This window comes from Miniopterus schreibersii (genome assembly GCF_964146895.1).
Source record: "Miniopterus schreibersii genome assembly, chromosome: 14".
In the NCBI taxonomy this organism is placed as follows: Eukaryota; Metazoa; Chordata; class Mammalia; order Chiroptera; family Miniopteridae; genus Miniopterus; species Miniopterus schreibersii.
In genome coordinates this window covers 46,256,113-46,275,249 of record NC_138114.1, presented here as the reverse complement: position 1 = coordinate 46,275,249, position 19,137 = coordinate 46,256,113, and the positions used below count along the sequence as shown (strand labels likewise).

Genomic DNA, 19,137 nt, shown 5'->3' with positions numbered 1-19,137 from the left:
TCTCAACTCCAGGGCCACTTCCTCAGCGTCTTGCTCTCATCGCCCTATTTGATGTTGCCATTTCACCCAGTCACTACCATGGACCTTGCCTTCTGTTTTCCATGACACTGGTCACTCTCCGAAATAGTCCTGGCCCCTTATCCACTGTCCCTATGAACTGATGTTCTCATTGGAACAGGGACTATTGTTTTGTTCACTATGGTGCCTCCAATGCCTGACACACAGTAAACTTTCAATGAGTGGTTGTTGAATAAATGACCAGTTTTCTAGCTCAGAATTGTCTGTTCTAAATCCTCTCAGTGAACCCATTTTTTTCCTTAGTAAAACTCCCCCACACCCCCAGACTCCCCAAACTTAGATCATCAAAACTCATTCGGGCCAATCTAGAGATGGGTGCTCCCAAATCAATAATTCATCAAGGCAATGGGTTAGGGATGGTGGGTGGTAAGAAGAATGTATTTCTAACGCATATCAAGGACCACTCAGGATCAGTCAACTCCAGGCTTGGTAGAATCTATAGAATAAATCTTATCAAATAAAGTCATCTACAGTGGTAAGTAGGCAGAAAGTCCAGCCTAGAAATAAATAATTCTGTTGCCCTGGGTTTCTGGAATTCAAAAGACAATAAAGCAGATTATCCTTGCTCTGAGGCCTAAAGAACTAATTATTTTCTGTGCAATAATGAGATGTAAAATGTAATTACAAGTTTTTTTTTTAAAAAAATCTACCTCTAGAAGGTGGCACACTCACCTAGATTTGATTGGCTTCTCTACTCTCTTGCATGTATGGGCTTATTCTGTGGTGACAGAATGCTCATTAAATAGGAGACCAGAGTCCCTAAGTTCTCACACCCAATTAGTAAACAAACACATTCTTCCATTTGGAGTTACCTACTCTCTCCTAAAGACCATGCCGCAAGCTTTCACAGCTCATCATGACTCCAAAGCGGCCTGTGTGTTACTGAAGAGGCTGTATAGGTTCATTGGTCGGACATTCAGTTGCTAACTCAGCCTCATTTGTTACTGTCCCTAAATTCCTGCCACCCCTAATTCAGTCCTTAACCACATAGCCAGTATTTCCAGACAGATTCCAAAGTAACGAAAAAAGGTCAACAGGAGCGTACTTGGAAGATCTGCTAGCCTTTTCCGTAACATGCACTGCATGTAAACCAGGTATGCATTCTATTGCAAGGTCCTTCACCCCGTCTCCTCAGGGCCCTGGAACTAAGGGCTTTACACCAGTTTACTTCTCCGTATCAAATGTAATTTTTTATTACTAAGCAATAAAAGAGAACATGATTTGAGACAACGATCCTGTTTCACAAAACTTAAACAGTCAGATAAAAGACTGATACTGAAAAGCATTGGTTCCTAAGGAGAGTAATTCTCAGCTGCTTGTGCTGTTTAGAATGACTCAGAGATCAGAAGGGCCAAGATTCAGTTGTATCTGCAATAAAAATTTGTTGTCATATTTCTCAATTTAAAAAGCAAACACAGCTTAGAAGTGAAGCTGAAAAACCCTGTAAGAAAATGAGAGGCAATTAGAAACCATGAAATAATTGAATAAGGTGGCCAGTTACCAAACTGGCAGCCAGAAAATCAAAAGTTTTCTTACATTTCATGCAAATAACTAATTTGAAAATAATAGAAAATAAGTCATTCAAAATAGCATACGTGAGAATAAATGTGTAAAACCTATAATAAAAATAATTATATTTGAGGGACATACGAAGGCTTGAAAAGTGGAAAGATATACCCAAAATAGTCAAGGGGTCCTATCTCCCTAAATGTATCTGTACATTTAATGCAACCCTAATAAAGACCAACAAGATTTTCTTAGGAACTAAAAGGTTCATTCTAAAGTTCACCCAGAAAAATAAAACTCACAAAAAAAAAGTCAGAAAATTTTTGAAAAATAACAGGCCTGGGGCGGGTCAGAGAGGAAAGTAAACACAACACATGTGCTTACTACAGAGCTTTGGAAGTTTCCTGTTGGTCATGAGTGGACAAATCTGTCACAAAAGAATCTTAAAATACTCCCAGTGGGTCTATTATTAAATACTAAATTGCGTTTCAAATTAAAATAGATTTTTTTCATTTTCATAAATGCATTGAGACAACTACCTAGCCATTCAGAGACAATACACAAAGCTGATCTCTGTCTTCCTCCCACAGCAAAAGGAAGTTCAAGATGGATCGAAGACTTAATATAAAATAATGAAAACTATAAGAGTATTGGGAATAAAAAGTCTGCAAGAAACCTTTCTACAATTTTGGTCTGGGCAAAACTCAAGACTGACACAAAACCTAGAAGCTATCCACAAAAATGTTGGCAAGTGTGATTATGTAAAATTAAAAAAAAATACTTGCCCTGACCGGCTGGGCATGGCTCAGCGGTTGAGCAACGACCTAGGATCCAAGAGATCAGGGTTCGATTCCGGTCAGGGCACATGCCCTGGTTTCGGGCTCGATCCCCAGCAGGGGGCGTGCAGGAGGCACCTGATCAATGACTCATCATTGATGTTTCTCTCTCTCTCCCTCTCCCTTCCTCTCTCTGAAATCAATAAAGATATATTAAAAAAAACAAAAAAAAACCTTGCCCTTCAGAAAAGACATCAGAGACAGAGTCAAAGATAAATTGGGAAAAGTATTAAATACTCCACACAGGCCAAGAGCTCATTTTCTCAAGGAATCAGCAATAAATGAGAAGCAAACACGACCCAGTGAAACAAAGGACAGAGGCCACGACCAGAAAGTTCAGGGCAAAGCAGGTTACATAAAATTAAGGAAAAACATTCATAGTTTAAAAAAATGCAAATTTAAATGAAATGCCTTTCCCCCATCCATTAGGCTAGTCGTAATGAAATCGTGCAAAATGTGGTTAGACATGGAGATGTAAATGTGGCGCAGCCTTCTTACAGATGTGCCCCTTGCCCTGGACCACAGCCGGGGATGTGTGCCCTTTGACCCGATGACTCTGCTGGCAGTTTACCCTGCAGGAAGACGCCAGCTCAGTCCAATGCAGCGCACCTTACACAAGGCTGCGTGAGGTGCCACGGACGGATGTGGGCTGAGTCAGACTACTTGGGTTCAAGCCCTGCTTGGTTCTTTTTGTGACCTGCGCTAGGTAAGTGAGGCGTGGTTTCTAATCTGTAAAATGGCAATCATATATGCCTCAGAAGGCTGTCACCATGATAAAGGGGTTAATGTACCTGCGGAGTGCTTAGAACAATGCCGGATGCATAGTCTCATGTATTAGCCTTTCTGTTTACCATTAAATCTACAGAAGTGTAGACCAGGAAAGCCTTCCTAGATAGGAGAGGAGCCAAATAAATCATAGCACTTCCACACAGTGCAACGCTTGGCAGGTATGGAAAGAAATAAAGAAGATCTGTGTGCCCTGATGTGGAAAGGAGAGGGGAAAACCCACTCACTGTGTATGCTTTTGTGTTGCAGAACACATAATCCCCATAGAAAAAGACAGGCGGAAGAGGGAACGTCATGAATGGAGTTTCCAGAAAGTTTCAGGTATTCGATCATTCAGCCGAAGATATTTCAGTGCTGGACCCTGTATCAAGCATCATTCCAGGCTCTGGGAATACAGCAGTGAAAACCTTGCCCTCCTGGGGTTGTGTTTTATTGGAGAGTTTGGCAACAGGCCTGAATAATAACCAGATTATAGAGTGCTATGGGATAAAAAAATAGACTAGAGTAGAAGGATTGAGGGTTCAGGGTTCAGCAGGGCTTGTTTGTTTTTTTTTTATCTGGGAGGTTAGAGTCGGTCTCAGTGGGAAGGAGAATGTATCACTTATCGCTTAACCTGAAATATGCCTGCTTTACAAAACAAACCATAAAGTGAACAACTCCTAATCATTCTGCCTCTGGACTCCCGCAGCTGACTTGGAAAGTTCCACCACCTTCGGGTGTGTGGGGGCCACTTCCTGCGAGGACCCCAGACAAGGCAGCCTGAGCTTTGCTTCTAACACACAGCTGTCCCACCACCGAAGCCGCACTCGCCCTTCCCCAGCGCTGGCGCTGTGTACAGTGCTTCTCGGCCCCGAGGAAGCCAGGTGCATAGCAGCTCTAGGGGCAGAAACACGTTTCATTCATTTCTTTAGCAGATAAGAAACCAGAGCAGAGATCAAACTTCAGTTGCAGGGCCTGAGCTGCTGAGGAAAGAGGCTGGCATAAGCTTCTGATTAATGAGCCTACAGATAACTTCGCAGCCACTCACCAGCTCCCGGGTGCCCAGGTGACTTGCAGCAGCCCTCCCTGCCAGGCAGGACATGTCACCAGCCACACATGGCTCTCCTCCTCTGGGGCCTGGCACCCAGTGTGCTCTGAAGCACACACACCAGGGGATGGCCCGAGGCAGAGGAGAAAGGGCCCTTCTCACCTCCACAGGGCCATGCTGGGCAGGACAAGAAGACAGTGTTACCAAAGAAGATCCCCTTTAAAACCTCAGAGGGTGGCTGAGTAGTCATTTCCATACCATGGAAAGATCTGTGAGAGTTTTAATAATTAACACAGGAAAGTGATATGAAGCTCCTACACCTCGCTCGCTCCTAGCCCAATTGCTAGGCCTCACGTAAGTGTTCCCAATTTGTAAGGCAGCTGGCAGCGGAAGGGCGAGGGCCAGGCTTGGGAGAGGTCCCCTGACTCGTCAGCAAGCACCCCATAAATAAATTGTTAGGGTTTTGATGTGTATCCATTGGGGATACCTTGCTGCCAAATTGCACAGGAAAAGCTACAGGAACTGGAGCTCAGGATGGTTGTGAGAAATGGAGTAGGACCAGCTTTTTCCTAGGATTTGGGTCTCAGGGAGGCTTCCTGTGGCTCAGTGGATAACTTGGGCCCTGAGCACATCTAAGCAGAGGCTCCCAGACTCTCAGATTCTACTGTGCCCTACACAGTGCCTGAGACAGAGTGGGAATCCACTAAGAGCCAGAGAGTCACTTTCCCCTTTCACTCGCCACTGGCATAGGTTCAGAGACAGGTAACTAGGGAAGGGGATCTGTTGAAGAAAACAGGCAGCAGAATTCAATCCTGCAATGACATGATGTGCACCTATTCTCAGAGGGGGCAGAATCGGCTGAGCCCTCCTCCAACATGCCACGGCCAGGGGCTTCATGCCCTAGCCAGGACAATGCTAAGCAGCCTGACCTGAATGAGGCCAATGTTCACTCATTCTGCAAGCATCCGAATATTTGAGCACCTACTCTATGCTAGACAGTGTGCCTAGTGTGGGGAAAGCACAAGTGGAGTGCATAGTAGGGGATAAAGCCAGTTCTCCAGGCAGTAAACAAATGCTCTACCAGATGTACCCCAGCTCTGAGAGCATCTGGTGGGCTGGAGAAGTATGTGCATGGCAAGAGATATGTTTATTCTCTGCACTTTAAATTTACGTATAATTTACTTTAAGGCCAACAAAGATATTGGACCCACTGTGTGCCCAGCACTGTGCCATGTGTAGAGGTAGACACTTAGAAGATATAGTTTCTGCCTTTTGGGGGCTTACGGGTCTATCGAACACTGAAAATACTTAGAGAAGGATTCAGTGTGTGGGACCCAGGCTAATGAATTTGGAGAAGGGAGAGGCTAGTGTAGACGAAGTAGGTGAAAGTAGAGGCACGGAGCTTTAGGCCCTCAAGGATGTGCAGTCCTTGATCCCTGTGCTTTCTTGCCAATAGTCCCATTTCCAGGATCAAGGACAACAACCCTATCGATGACACCAATAAACCTCCAGCTATGAGTCCAACCAGGGCTACTGTGGCCAGAGAATGTTCTCAGCTGTTGTCTGGGTCTCCCTGTCCACTGTTTCCATGGAGACCAGTCACCACATTAGGTTGGATGAACCTCAGTAGAAGGGAGGAATAGGATACCCAGATGTGGGGTGACAGCTAATGTGGCTAGAGGCACTAACGCAAGACAGGCAGGACATATGGGGACTGGAAATGGTGCAGAGGTATTTCTGATGGAGGTAGATCCATCTTTAGTTGAAAGGAAGAAAAAGAAAAAGCCTCTAAGAAGGCTGAATGAGACAGTGTCTGGAGCCTGGTGTAGATACCACACCACTGAAATCATTTCAGTTCTCAAACACCAGAGAGCCTTGGGGTGCCAGGCCTTGGCCAGTTGAGCTGAGTGGTATTTAATAGGAAAGTCCTCAGTAGGTCCAGTAACTCAGTCTATGAAGGTAGCATAGTATATTTGTTGAGTCACTCATTGATAGGCTGGTGACAGGCAGTGACAAATCCAACTGGATCACAGATGTACCATTAGGTTTCCCACAAATCACCTTAGGGTAGGGCTGAGGAAAAGCTTCCCCCAAAGGCTTCCTAAGTTTGTTGCTGACCAAGTGATTTATGAGAGCACCGAGTTCAGGAGAACTGGTATCAGAAGTCTACTGGATTTGATAAGAGAGCCTGGACAAAGTGCTAGGTCCCCGCCACCATGGCAGGATAAAGTCAGGATGATGCAAGAATTTGTGGAAGAGACCTCCCTACCTGGGCTCTCCGCAGAATCAGCCCTTGCGCTACCTGGTTCAGCCAATGGTCAGGAGTCACCAGATCCAAACTGCAAAGCTTTATGGCCAATAGTCTCCTTTCCAGGGGCAAACTTTCAAGGCCATTGCCTTTTCCAAGTACCAGAGCAACAGCTCTATCACTTACTAGATGTGTGGCTGTGGGGACAGTTACTTAATGTCACTGAGCCTACGTTTCCCTCAGCTGCACACAAGAAGGGACAGGTGATTCTCTCCGCTCCAAAGGGATACTGTGGGTGGACCTTGGGGCACACTGTAGGGCACATGGGAAGTCCTCGGTAGACTAGCTCCCTTTCTCCTCTTGCACTCACCTCAATTTCTAACTCCTTGCCAATATCAGATGTTCTATTTTGAGATGTCCCAAATGAGAAGAGATAATCATGGTCTTCATACCATAACTGTCTTTCAACTTACATGCAAAGGTCTTAACAACTCCTCATTTCTGCTTAAACAGAGGATTTCTAGTTGGAGAGGGCATGGTACACCTCTGAGCTCTAACCCACCCGTCTCCCCTGACCCTGTCCCACCCCTGCATTCTCCTGCAAGCCCTTTACAACCTCATAACTCTTATAGTAGAATGACCCATGGAAACCCAGAAGAGGGGGAATACCATGGCCTGCCCATAGCAGTACAAGGGCTGCTTCACCTTCCAAAACTCCTGTATTTATTCAAACAACATGAATGAAGTAAGAGCCTGGGAAATATCAGGCCCTGTGCCAGAGGGAAGGAGTGAGGGGCCATTTCTGACCTCAGCACATAGTCACCCAGGGGAGAAACAGACCTAGAGGAGTTTACAGCAGAGTGTGACATTAGCAATGATGGATCAAGTCAGGGCGGCTGGGGACACATCACCCTTGCAAGGTGCTGCATGAGAATCACCCCAGGCTGAACCCCAAATGAGGGTCAGTGCATCACATCGCCGGGCAGGTATAGGAGACAGGCAGGAGCAGACACTTCACTCCTGGTTTCCAAAATATTACCAAAGCCTGGTCTGGGAATTCTGCTGCCTGGAGGTGGGAGGATTTCTCTGAGGTGCGATTCACATAAAATCAACCATTTTTAAAGTGAACAATTCAGTGACACCTAGAACATTCGCAGTGCTGGGCAACCACCACTGCTGTCTGGGTCCTAAGCATTTTCACCATCCCTCAAGGAAACCCTGTACCCCTTAAGCAGTTACTCCGCATTCCTCTCTCCCTCCAGTCCCTGGCAGCCACCAATCTGCTTTCTGTCTCTCTGGATTTGAAGTGGGAGGATTGCCAAGGGAGGGTTCCTCCCAGTTTCTAATTCTTTGGTCCAGGCACCACACTAGGTTCATCAGAACCTGAGGCATAGCTTGCCTTCGGAACTAAATTAGTCAGAGTTCAAATTCCACCTCTGATCTCTTCATACCTGTCCAGTTTCTTTCTTCCTAAATCTTACTTTTTCTACAGATAAAACAAAGTACCTACCTCACAGGACTATTTTAAATATCAAAAGAGAAAAGCCCCATAAAGCAGGACAGCACTGCCCCATAGAATATATTTAATGAATGGTACCGGTAACAATTGCCGTTCTAGAAAACTGTCAACCTGAAAATATCTGATAAATATGTGAGCTCAGTATCTGCCCAGATCCTCATACTTGAAAAAATTATTACAAATAAAACTTTCTAGGAAATCTGAAGAAAGGCTAACTCTGCCCATGAGTGGATAGAGCATGGTTTTGGCGTCAGTTTCAGTCCCCATTTGACAACTGGTTGCTTTGTGACCTTGGGAAAGTTGCCATGCCTCTCTGAGCCTGCTCTCTCAACCGTGCAATGGTGAAACCATCCACCTCGTAAGACTGTCTTAATGAAATGTAAGTACTGCCCGGCTGGGTGGCTCAGTTAGTGGGAGCATCGCCTCCTGCACCAAGAGCGTTGCAAGTTTGACTCTCGGTTGGGGCGTGTGAGGGAGGCAACCAATCAATGTTTCCCTCTCACATTGATGTTTCTCTCTCTCTCCCCTCCTCTCTCTCTAAGATCAATGAATGTGTCCTTGAGTGAGGGTTAAAAAAAGAAAAAGAAAAAATGTAAGCACTTCTACCATGAGCCGGCCCTTAACTGGCTTCATCTTCCCTCTCCCCTCCATTCACTCCCTGATGTTGTCCTTCCCCTGACCCCCAGGCTCCCTGCAGAATCTGTGGCCCCACTGTGTACTCAGCACTTAGGAACTGGATACATGGATTTTATTGTAGGTATTTTGTCCTCAAAGAGTTAGAATATAGCCTGGGAGAGATGACTACTTTAGGTTAGGATCTAAGTCAAATGCCCGGCAAAAACATTGTTTGGTTTGTAAAAACAAAGAAAGAAAAAGAAAAAGAAATTGAAATGTGTTTTTCTTTCCGGGGTATGCCTGCCTTGCATTCTGCCAGAGCCCCCTCTGGCTACATCTTGTCATGTGCCGTTTGCTTTACTTAGCGATATTACCTGCCTGTCCTATAAGCATGTGTGACTCTTGTTTTATTTAGGGTTTTGTTCCTTTCATTGTGCCAAGCACACAGGGATACCTACCAAATTTTATACCGTACCTCTCCCAACATTATTCTATGTTCATGTCAAGCCCTAGTTTATGAGAGGGAAGCACCACAGAGCACCTCCCGTGCTGGACTGTGGCGAAAGGGACCGAGCAAAACCAATTGCTCTGATTTTCTTTTTTTACTAAACCAATCTTTTACTTTTAAAATTAAATCAAGTTTAATTTAATTATCTTTAAGACTCTGCCTCTGCGAGAGTCGCTTACACATTGAAGCTACAGATTCAATCCTATGTTTCAAACCACCACAAAGCCTGCTACCCGCAGGAGCTGGCAGGCAGGCCGGCGGAGCCCCTTCCTAAGGCCCGCTCCCTCCTAAGGCCCGCTCCCTCCCTAAGGCCCGCTCCCTCCTAAGGCCCGCTCCCTCCCTAAGGCCCGCTCCCTCCTAAGGCCCGCTCCCTCCCTAAGGCCCGCTCCCTCCTAAGGCCCGCTCCCGACGTCCTTGAAGTTCATCTGAGACGCAAGTGTTGGCCCAGGCCCTTGAAACAGACCCAGCCTCACCAGAACCAACCCATGCCGGCGGTCCCCAGCTCCTACCCAGGGAGGAGCCAAGGTCCTCCACGAGAATCGGGGGCCCGCAGGAGAGCTGTGGCCGATGCTCAGGCCCAGAAAACCAGGTCTCGGTTGCCGGTCACCTCCCTAAAGAGAGGTCCCACTTCCCTCCTTCCACTGCCCCCTCCTGATAAGGGGGGTTCACAGGTGTCCCCTAGACATGTGCCAGGGGGCAGTGCACTGACATGTGCCTGGGACACAGCCAGCTCTAGATTCCCTGAAGCTGGGGGTCAGGATGCGCTCTTGGCCTCTGCCCCCCGCTCCCAAGACCCCTTGCTAAATACCCCCCCCCATACCGTCCCCTTACCCTGGGAGGCGGGCCGCATCTCGGGGTGGCTCCAGCAACCCGGGCTTCCTGATCCAGGCTCCTCCTGGCCCGAGAGTCCCTGTTCCCCCCTCAGCCCTGTGCCCTGCAGGGACAGGGTGGCTTCCGAGCCTCCATGCAGGCAGCCGGGCGCGGCTCCGAGGGCCCAGCTCAGCCCCGTCTGCCCGCCCCGAGCGAGGCCATGGCCGGGCTTCCGAACGTGCTCGGGGACCTCACTTCCTGGTTTGTCGCTTACAACTGAAAGTGGAAGCGTCTGTCCAGGAGGAAGAAAGCGCCAAATCCACCCTGGCTGCTTTTCAGACGCTTTAACCCCAACCCCTGAGGGCTGGGACGAAAGCCAGCCCACATCCCCTGCTCACTCTTCGCTCTTCAACTACCTCAAACTGAAGACAAAAAAAAAAACACACACCCACAAACAAAAATGACAGGAGGTGGCCCTCAGACCACTGTGCCAGAGACATGACGCTGCTCCCGCTGCAGCTACAGAGCAGGGAAGTCCCGCCAGAGGCACCTCAGCCCTTGAACGACTCCCGGGACCTCAGGGGGCACCTGGAGGGCAGCCCAGCCCAGCCCAGCCCCCAGGGTGTCACCCTCTCCCCAGTCCCCAGCATGCCTGCCTCAGGCCCTGAGGCAGTTCTGATAAGGCCAACAGAACAACCAGATCAGAAAAGACAGGGACAGACTATTTTTTTTTTCCCTATGATACATCAGCTTGTCCTTTTCATACCTCAGACTTTAAATTAAGAACCAATTCTGCTGCTTCCCTCACCTCCCAGATTAAACCTGGAAAAATTAAACCACAGGACCATACAGCACATGTGCCCAGAGCTGTCAGATGGACCCCCACATCTAGTAGCTTCTGGAAAACACCACCACCACCACACTCTCGCGCACACACACACACACACACACACACACACACACTCGAGATGATGACAGTGGAAAAGGTAAATAGCTTCTTGGTATTATTATAAAATTGTTTTGAATGTTCAGATCCCTGAAAGGGTCATGGGGATTAGCCTAGTGGTCTCAGGACCTGTACTAGTCTCATTGGATTTGCCTAAGGCTGTAGCCACAGAAGGACCAGGGAGCTTCCATTCTTAGATTTAGAAGCAGAAATAAGGAGTTTTCCTGCCCCTTCCTCCCACCTCACTGATACCCCAGAAATAAACAGCACTTTCCCAGCCAGTCCTTTACTAGAGCTGCTTAGGATTTCTTCTCTGCATGAGAGAGGAGGTCCTAAAAAGCTCCCACTGAAACAGCCAGGGCGAGCTGGGCCACAGTCTCAGAGGACCTTAGTTGGTCCCTGAGCCTCACGGGAGCCCACCTCAGGCGTGGGAGAAAGACCAAAGACAAGAAAATGAGCGTAGCCCCCTCCAGCCCATCTTCTGGGGCATCTCATGGCTGGAGGAGCACTTGGCTTGACTGTTTCAGCAGCTTAATTTACCAAGAGGAAGCTCCCCCAGCAGCGAGCAGGGAAGGCAGAATGGGCGTGGGGTCTCAGCCACACCGATGCTAGGCTCTTCCCTGGGTGTTGTCTTCTTTCACCAACAGGGTGACGAGCTCAGGGCCAGGACGAGACGAGCCTTCCTTTCCCTTTTTATTGGCTTCCTCCAGAATTGAGCTCTCAAGCCCAGAAGCCTGAGTCATCCTAAAGGTCTAGAAGACTTGTATCCTAGTCAGTGCTCTGAGCACAGGAGTGACTGTCCTGAGATTTGAGAGAACAGCAGGTTTGGCAATCCACAAGAATTCGGCACTGTGCAGCAGCCTGTAGCAACACTGCTCATGACTCAAACCCTTGCCACAGCCTCCCAGCTCTGTAGCCCAGGCCGTGCTGTTCAAGCCCAGAGGCATGCTTGTTTATGAAATGCACCACCACCTACCTCCCAGGAGGTGGGAAGCCAGTGAGGCAACCCTGTGGCTCGCCAAGCTGAGAACCCAGCACCTAACAGAGTGTCTGCTAAGACTTCTCCTTTCTTCCAAATGGGAATCGCTGTCAACAGCTGATGAATGAATGCCCTTTCTAACCATATTGACACAGACATTTCTGAATGGGAGATGAAGGAGACCCACATCCCAGCTCTGCCTGTAATCCTTAGAGGTTTTAGCTCTGCTTTGATCATATTTAGTAAAATGGATCATTTTCTCTTTCAAGTCTAGGTCCTGCCAGCATTCACATAGCTCCCATGTCTACACCTGGTTTCCAATTGATTTTCTTGTGCCTCCCACATAAAGTCAGCTGAGATTAGTACTCAACCAAATACAATTTCATGTTGAAAGAGCCTTAGGCTGAGATGGACACATGTCCCACTTTCCTCCCCCCAACAACTCCCTTCCCAGCTCTCCCACAGACACACACACTCCAGAGCAGCAGAGTTCGTGCAGTTTACCTCGAAAGGATCCGCTCACTTCCTGGGGGGCAGGGAAGGCGCCCCTCACAGCTGGCTGTACTGGTTCAGCACTGCTTCAAGGCGCCTCTGCCTTTTCCACTGCTTCAGGGGCCTGGCCACACCTGAAGCCAATGCGCACTGTCCGGAGAGTGGCCAACAAACTCCCCTGGAAACTTTGAACCTGTTGCAACAGAAGTTCAAAGGTAGAAGTTACCTGTTCAAACACTCCTTGGAACCTCAGACAGTGAAAAGTGTAGAATTTGGCAAAAGGTTAAAACAGGAGATTGTTATGCAATGGGCTTAAGAGGAAGGAAAAAAAAAAAAATAGCCCTCAGCCAATAAAGCTAAGGTTTAACAAAGCAAAACCCTTTGTAGGTCCATACCTCTGGGAAGAAAAGAGTGTAGGTAAGGGCTTTGCATCTGCTTTTGGGGCGGAATCCTTGAGATTGCCACGAGGAAAAGGAGAGGGGCCTGGAGAACAGGGAAAAAGCACCTCCTGAACTGAGGGAGAGAGAAGACTGAGCAGCTGCTCTAATTGCTCCTCAAGCTCTAACTCTAAGGCTTGAATAAGCAGAGGCCAGTGACCACTCCAGAATTAAAATGCCTCCAAACCACCAAGTAAGGCAAATCACTCTAGAGCCTAGCCTGAGGCACAAGCCTAGCTAGGTCATATTAAAATGCAGAATCCTGGCCCTGGCCGGGTTGGTTAGAGTGCTGCCCCCATACCTCAAGGTTGCGGGCTTGATCTCTGATCAGGGCACATACAAGAAGCAACCAGTGAATGCATAAATAAATGGAACAACAAATCGATGATTCTCTTTCTTTCTCTCCCTCTCTCCCTCTCTCTCCCCCTTCCTCTCTCTCTCTCTCTCAAATCAATCAATTAAAAAAAAAATTAGAATGCAGAGTCCTGGTTCCAAGCTGCACCACCCACAGCTTAGCAAGGCCTGGAAGGAGCAGGGTTGCTAGCGCGTCACTGTTCAGCCTATAGCCTACTCTCTCTTTCCATTTGGAAGTCGCTAGTCCCCATTCTCGTTTCCAAAATCTTGAAGACTAAAAGGCATCATTACTGAACAAAAATTGTGAGTGGAGGTGAAAGAGGCCCTGGAGAGTCTCTTTGATCTCTGTTTAACAGGTGAGGCCAATGAGGCCTTTTCAGGTGAAAGAAATCGCCCAGAATCGCACAACCAGTTATCAAGGCAAGACCTGAGGCAGGGACACAGACACCACCACATTGCCTCTGCCCCATATGGTGCCGCATCATTGGCTCATTTAACCAGAAGACCTTAGACACTTGAAGGCCTTCTGTGTACAAAGCCTGCAGAGATTCGTGGAAATGGCATTAGGTTTCTTCTAACTGTAATTGGTCAGGTGGCCAATAACAAAATTAGAAGCCAGCAACCACTTCCTGCTGACTCCTGCGTGGAGGAGTGGAAACCATATTAACAAAGAGGCCTTCTTAGCCCAGATTCTCATCAGGATCTTAGGTGCTCTAACTCTTTAAGGTCACTTCCTGCCACAGAGCCCTAGTCCTGCCTTACTTAGTACCTGAGGAAAAAAAAAAAGAGCTTCTAAGAAGTGGCTAAAGAGCTGGGCGCATGAGTCCCACTTGATTGGACAAATGCCTAGGTGTCTTAGAACAGAAGAAGCCACCCTTTTCAGAGCAAGGTGCTCCAAGCCACTGGTTCCCAAACTTCAGCAAGCATCACAGTCCCCTGGAGAACTTGTTATAGCACTGATTACTGGGCCAGTGCCAGCATTTTTGGTTCAGAAGGCCTGGTTTGGGTCCTGGGAATCTGCATATCTAACAATTCCAGGTGATATGGAGGCTGCTGGTCTGGGGACCACACTAGGAGCTTACTCTCAGCATCACTGCTCCAAGCAGTCACCTGACCTTCAATGGGCTCAGCTACTGAAATGTTAAAAGAGACTGGGCACAACCCCTGTGTTTGGGGTAGCCTTGGCTATGCCGATGTTGCTGTTGGGAGGATAGCTTGACACGGAGTGGAAGTTGCTATGTGCTGGGCAAGAGAGGTGTTACTCAAGATCAGCAGGCAGAAGCCCCGGAATAGAGGTTTGGCAACAGCGGGAGGAATTGCTACTCACTGTCCCACCTCCTTTTAACGTAGATATAAATCAGAGCCACACAGCAGCACAGCTACACAACCCGCATGGGTGTGAGTGCAGGAGTGTCAGGGGCATTACCTGATCCAACAGCCCTAACTTTACTCTTGAGGGTACCTGAGATCCCAAAAAGTGAAGTAACTAGCTAGGGTAAGCCATCAATTCAGTTGGGGAGGGAAGTCCAGAACCCAGGCCTCTAGCGCCCTAGCATACTACACCATCTCTTGATAAACCATTGTTTCCTATAGCATCTCTCTTCAAAAAAAAGTGTTAGAGCCCGGCCGGCGTGGCTCAGTGGTTGAGTGTCAATCTGAGAACCAAGAGGTCTATGAACCAGGAGGTCACTGTTCGATTCCCAGTCAGGGCACATGCCTGGGTTTCGGGCTTGATCCCCAGTAGGGGGTGTGCAGGAAGCAGCTGATCAATGACTCTCTCATAACTGATGTCTCTCTTTTTCTCTCCCTCTCCCTTCCTCTCTCTGAAATCAATAAAAACATATTTAAAAAAAGTGTTAGAACAAAAAAATGTGTTAGGCTTCTTTGAAACACCCTCTGTCCTTCCATCCTTCCCACAGATATATGCAGTTAGAATTGCATCCTATAGCCCCTAAAAAATACAAACCTTCATTTTTTTCAGGCCATTCATAGGTGAGATGCCCGAGGTGTCAAAGAATCTGACCCAGTCGCCATGGCTCTGATACACTCACACATGCTGCTCCGGTTGGTTTGTGTACATTCCCTCCCCTTTCCTGGGGACATAGGAACCACACATTTCATAGCCAACAGTTCTAGAAGACCAGAAGCCAACATTCCAGAGTTTTGTAACAGAGCCTGGAAACAGTCAAGATACTTCTTATGACAGGGGCCTGACAGTTTTTCAAAAGAAAAACCAGGGTTTCTCCATTAAAAAAAAAAAAAAAGTCTTTATTGACTTCAGAGAGAGGAAGGGAGGGGGAGAGAGAGATAGAAACATCAATGATGAGAGTCATTGATCAGCTGCCTCCCGCACACCCCCGACTGGGGATCGAGCCCGCAACTCCGGCATGTGCCCTGACCGGGACTTGGACCACGATCTCCTGGATCCTAGGTCGATGCTCAACCGCTGAGCCATGCTGGCCGGCCTCTCCATTTTTGAAAGCAGAAAAAGACAGACCTTGTAAGTGAGCCAACTTGACATAATGCCACTGTGTGTTTTCATAGCTCCTCCCGGTTTACCAAATATTTCCTGACTGTCGTTTAACAAACCTGTGAGGTGTGAGGACAATACCTTCAGTGGCTGTTGGGGGCCAGGCCCTGTGATAAGGACTTCATTTGGCCCTCACAGGAAGCCTGCCAGGTGGTTACAATTTGTACAGATGAGAAAAAGGAAGCTCAGAACAGGTTCATCACTTTCCCGAGATCCGATAGCTTGGTCATGGGGCCATGATGGTGGTGGCAGGGCTAGGCGTTACTATTATTATTTTTTTAAATAATCTCAGGCTATTTTGTAAATCCAGGTGATTTGTGGCTTGTCTATGAAGATGAGCTTACCTTTAAAGAGCACGGTTAGTTGCAAAGCAAATGTTAGAGCAGATTGTTAGTGGGGGGGGGGGCAGGGGGCAGGTTGAGGGGCAGGGGAATGAATCAGTCAGAGCACCAATTATTATTTCAAGGTTTGGGGGGGGGTGTTTCTAGATTCCAGGCAGCACTGAAGCTAATGAAGTCCTTCAAAAGAAAATGAAATTTGTCCTTTTAATAAAACGTTGCCTTCAGAATCCAGAGATTCCTCAAACCTCTGGCTCCTTGGCTTTAGAGTATTTCCTTAGATTTAGATTTGGGAATAGTTATTCAACATTGTAAGCATTCTGAATGAGGGCAAAGAAGAAATATGGCGATGAGAAGAAAAACAGAAAGCAGGGGGTCTGAAGTCACTGGCACATGGGACATGGGGAACCCTTACTTACAAGGATCTTCGGCTGCTTTGACAGCTAGGCCAAGTCTTTAGAAGTCAGGCAATATGACCCGAGGAGAAAAGAAAGCAGAGTCCTAGAGGTATAGGCTGAATCAGCTCATGTTGACTTAGTAATGACTGATTAGAGAGAAAGGAGGTGAGATGTCCCTCTCTACAGGTAGCTGTATAGCAGAGCAGAGGTAGTCATGGCACAAAGAGAGAAAAAGCTGTGAGGGATGACCTTTGGCTTCCCACATGGCAGAACTGACGTTGGAGTTTACTCTTCTACTGAGATGTGAAAGGAAGGGGCGAAGTTCTTGAAGCTCTTAACAAGGGTTCCATCATAGGTCATGCCAATTATCGGAATTCCATACCCACCCTTTCCTTAGTTATCTGAGGTTTCAAAGGGCTTATGGCGCTCAAAGTGCACCTTACAGGGTAGAAAGCTTAGGTTCTCATGCCAGCTCCTTTCCGAAGGTCTTTAAGATGACCGTGATCGTGGGCGTGATGGTGGCACTGTGCAAAGAGCTTGTCTGTGATATCCCATTTAACCCCACAGCAACCCAGTGAGGAAATTATTGTTATCATTTTGCAAAAGAGGAAAGGTTAAGAGAGGCCAAGTTGTGGCTTACAGATAGCACAGTCTCTGAGTCAGATTTTGCGTCCAGGCAGTCTTGAGTCTAGAGCCCAAGCATATATCTATGATTGAGTACAACCTATTCCATAAACCCCTTGCAATCTTGTGTATTTATATATGCATTTCTCTTTGGAACTTCCATTGCCCCCTCAAAGAAAATTAAGAACCGTTGCCCTAGAGGAAGCAAGACCCAATGCCAGCCACGTAGCCCTGATGCCAAGGGTGGAAAAAGAGCTATCTTTTCCCTTCTCAGAAGAGCGTCCCATCTGCCTGGACGTCCTTCCTGCCTCTGACCTCATTTCCCACACAGAGCTTGCTGCACTCAGCGGGAGGGGGCAATGTACTGAACCAAACCCCCTCACCAAACCCCCAGCTCTTTCTGTTTAGTTGTCTGCTGTCCTGTGAGTGTCCACAGCCCTACGCTGGGCTGCTGTCAGTCCTGCACCATGTGGCTTCACAGTGCACAAGGGAGAAGCTGGGTCCATAGCTCAGTGTCTGTAGCAGCTCATTTTGCTCAACTGAGGTCACCTGACAGCAACAGCTTGATCACCCGAGCTCTTGAGGTCACTGGCTCACTCTTTGTGGGAAGGAAGTGTTACTCAAGCATGAGCACTTGCTTGACAAGAATCATGTTTGCACAGATTGCAATAAAAGCTCCACCAACCCCAGATAAATGCCCCCAACCCTGACGACACCCACACCACACAGAACAGATTGCCTTGCAGACTTAGCTTCCCAACTGAAAAGCCATGGCTCACTGATGGGCTAAGAGATACTGATCCCTCAGCCCTCCGAGTGGCCAGGTATGCTCGTGAATGGCCTCATCTAGGGTTCTCGGTGTGCCATATAAATACTACTCTTCTCAGGGTTATGATGTCAAAAATGTTGGAACACAGTGACACAGTCAACCTACTCCTTTATCAGCAAGAACTTCTCAAGAGCATTTAAGAGTCAGATGGAAAGTGTAAAGGCCCCCAAGAGAGGTGTCAGCTCTAAATTCCCAGAACCTTCAACAATCCCAAGGAAACATCGTTACCTCCCAGCAGGTTAGAAGGGGAGCTCAGAGTGAAGGTGCAGACCGTCACCCTCCGGTCCTGCAGCCAGTAGCTACATGCGACTGCTGAGAAATGGAAATGAGGCCAGCCTGCACTGAGATCTGTTTAAGTATAAAACACACACCAAATTTTGGAGACTTAGTGTGAAGAAAATAACATAAAATCTCAAAAAATATTAATTCCATGTTGAAATGATAATGTAGGATATAGTAGATAAGTAATCTTACCTGCTCTTCTTACTTTTTTCAACGCGTCTGCTGGAAATTTCTGACGAGAGTGTGGCTCACACTATTTTTCTTGGATGACACTGATTTAAGCCAGAGGTTGTCTGCCTTAATGCCTGTAGGATACAAGCCAAAGATGGTGTTACCCAGTGGCAGCAGCGAGCGTGTTATAACTGCTTCAGGTGAAACTGAAGGCAACCCTGTCTTTTTTTTTGAATATCTTTATTGATTTCAGAGAGAGCAATGGAGAGAGATAGAAACATGAGTCATTGATCAGCTGCCTCCTGCATGCCCCCTGCTGGGGATTGAGCCCGAAACCCAGGCATGTGGCCTGACTGGGAATCGACCCGAGATCTCTTGGATCCTAGGGCGATGCTCAACCGCTGAGCCACACTGGCCAGGGCTAGGCAGCCCTATCTTTACCTGAGCCCCTGGTCTCTGTGGTGGCGATGGTTTGTTCTTTAGGGTTTACATAGCGTTCATCCAATGGAGCGTGTGAGCCTGACTGAAGCAATAGTCCCTTGACTATAAAACTGCTGCTGCTCTCTCACTGTTGTTCAACGCCAGGCTGCATGGCATGTGCTGTCCCTCTGTGACATCACCTAATTCTCTCGTGGGCTTGTCAGAATAATTACAAACAAGGAAATCGAGGTTCAGACAGTGCATCACTTGTCCAAGCCAGCTTAAGTCTCCTAAGTCTCATTGCAAACCTGCTCTCCCAACCATCCTGCTACACCGCTTCCCACAGGACGGTGTGGGAGAGCCCTCAGATAGCAGCCCCGATACTCAGGGGTGCGTGCCAGCCC

At 47.7% G+C, this 19,137-nt stretch overlaps 1 protein-coding gene across 2 annotated transcripts in view; it reads right to left on the bottom strand.

Annotated features, from left to right (window-relative positions):
• Positions 1-12,642, bottom strand: part of ACSL5 (acyl-CoA synthetase long chain family member 5) — a 37,957-nt gene extending 25,315 nt beyond the window's left edge. The window contains exon 1 of one of the 2 annotated variants that reach the window (XM_081158015.1): positions 12,363-12,642. Coding sequence is in view for 1 of the 2 variants with exons in the window: in XM_081158014.1 (XP_081014140.1) it covers positions 9,955-9,973 (19 nt within the window). In the remaining variant the exon portion in view is untranslated. Of the gene's footprint in view, positions 1-9,954; positions 10,451-12,362 lie in introns of those variants that run through there. The other variant, XM_081158014.1, reaches the window with a different exon arrangement.
• Between the last annotated feature and the right edge of the window lie 6,495 nt (positions 12,643-19,137).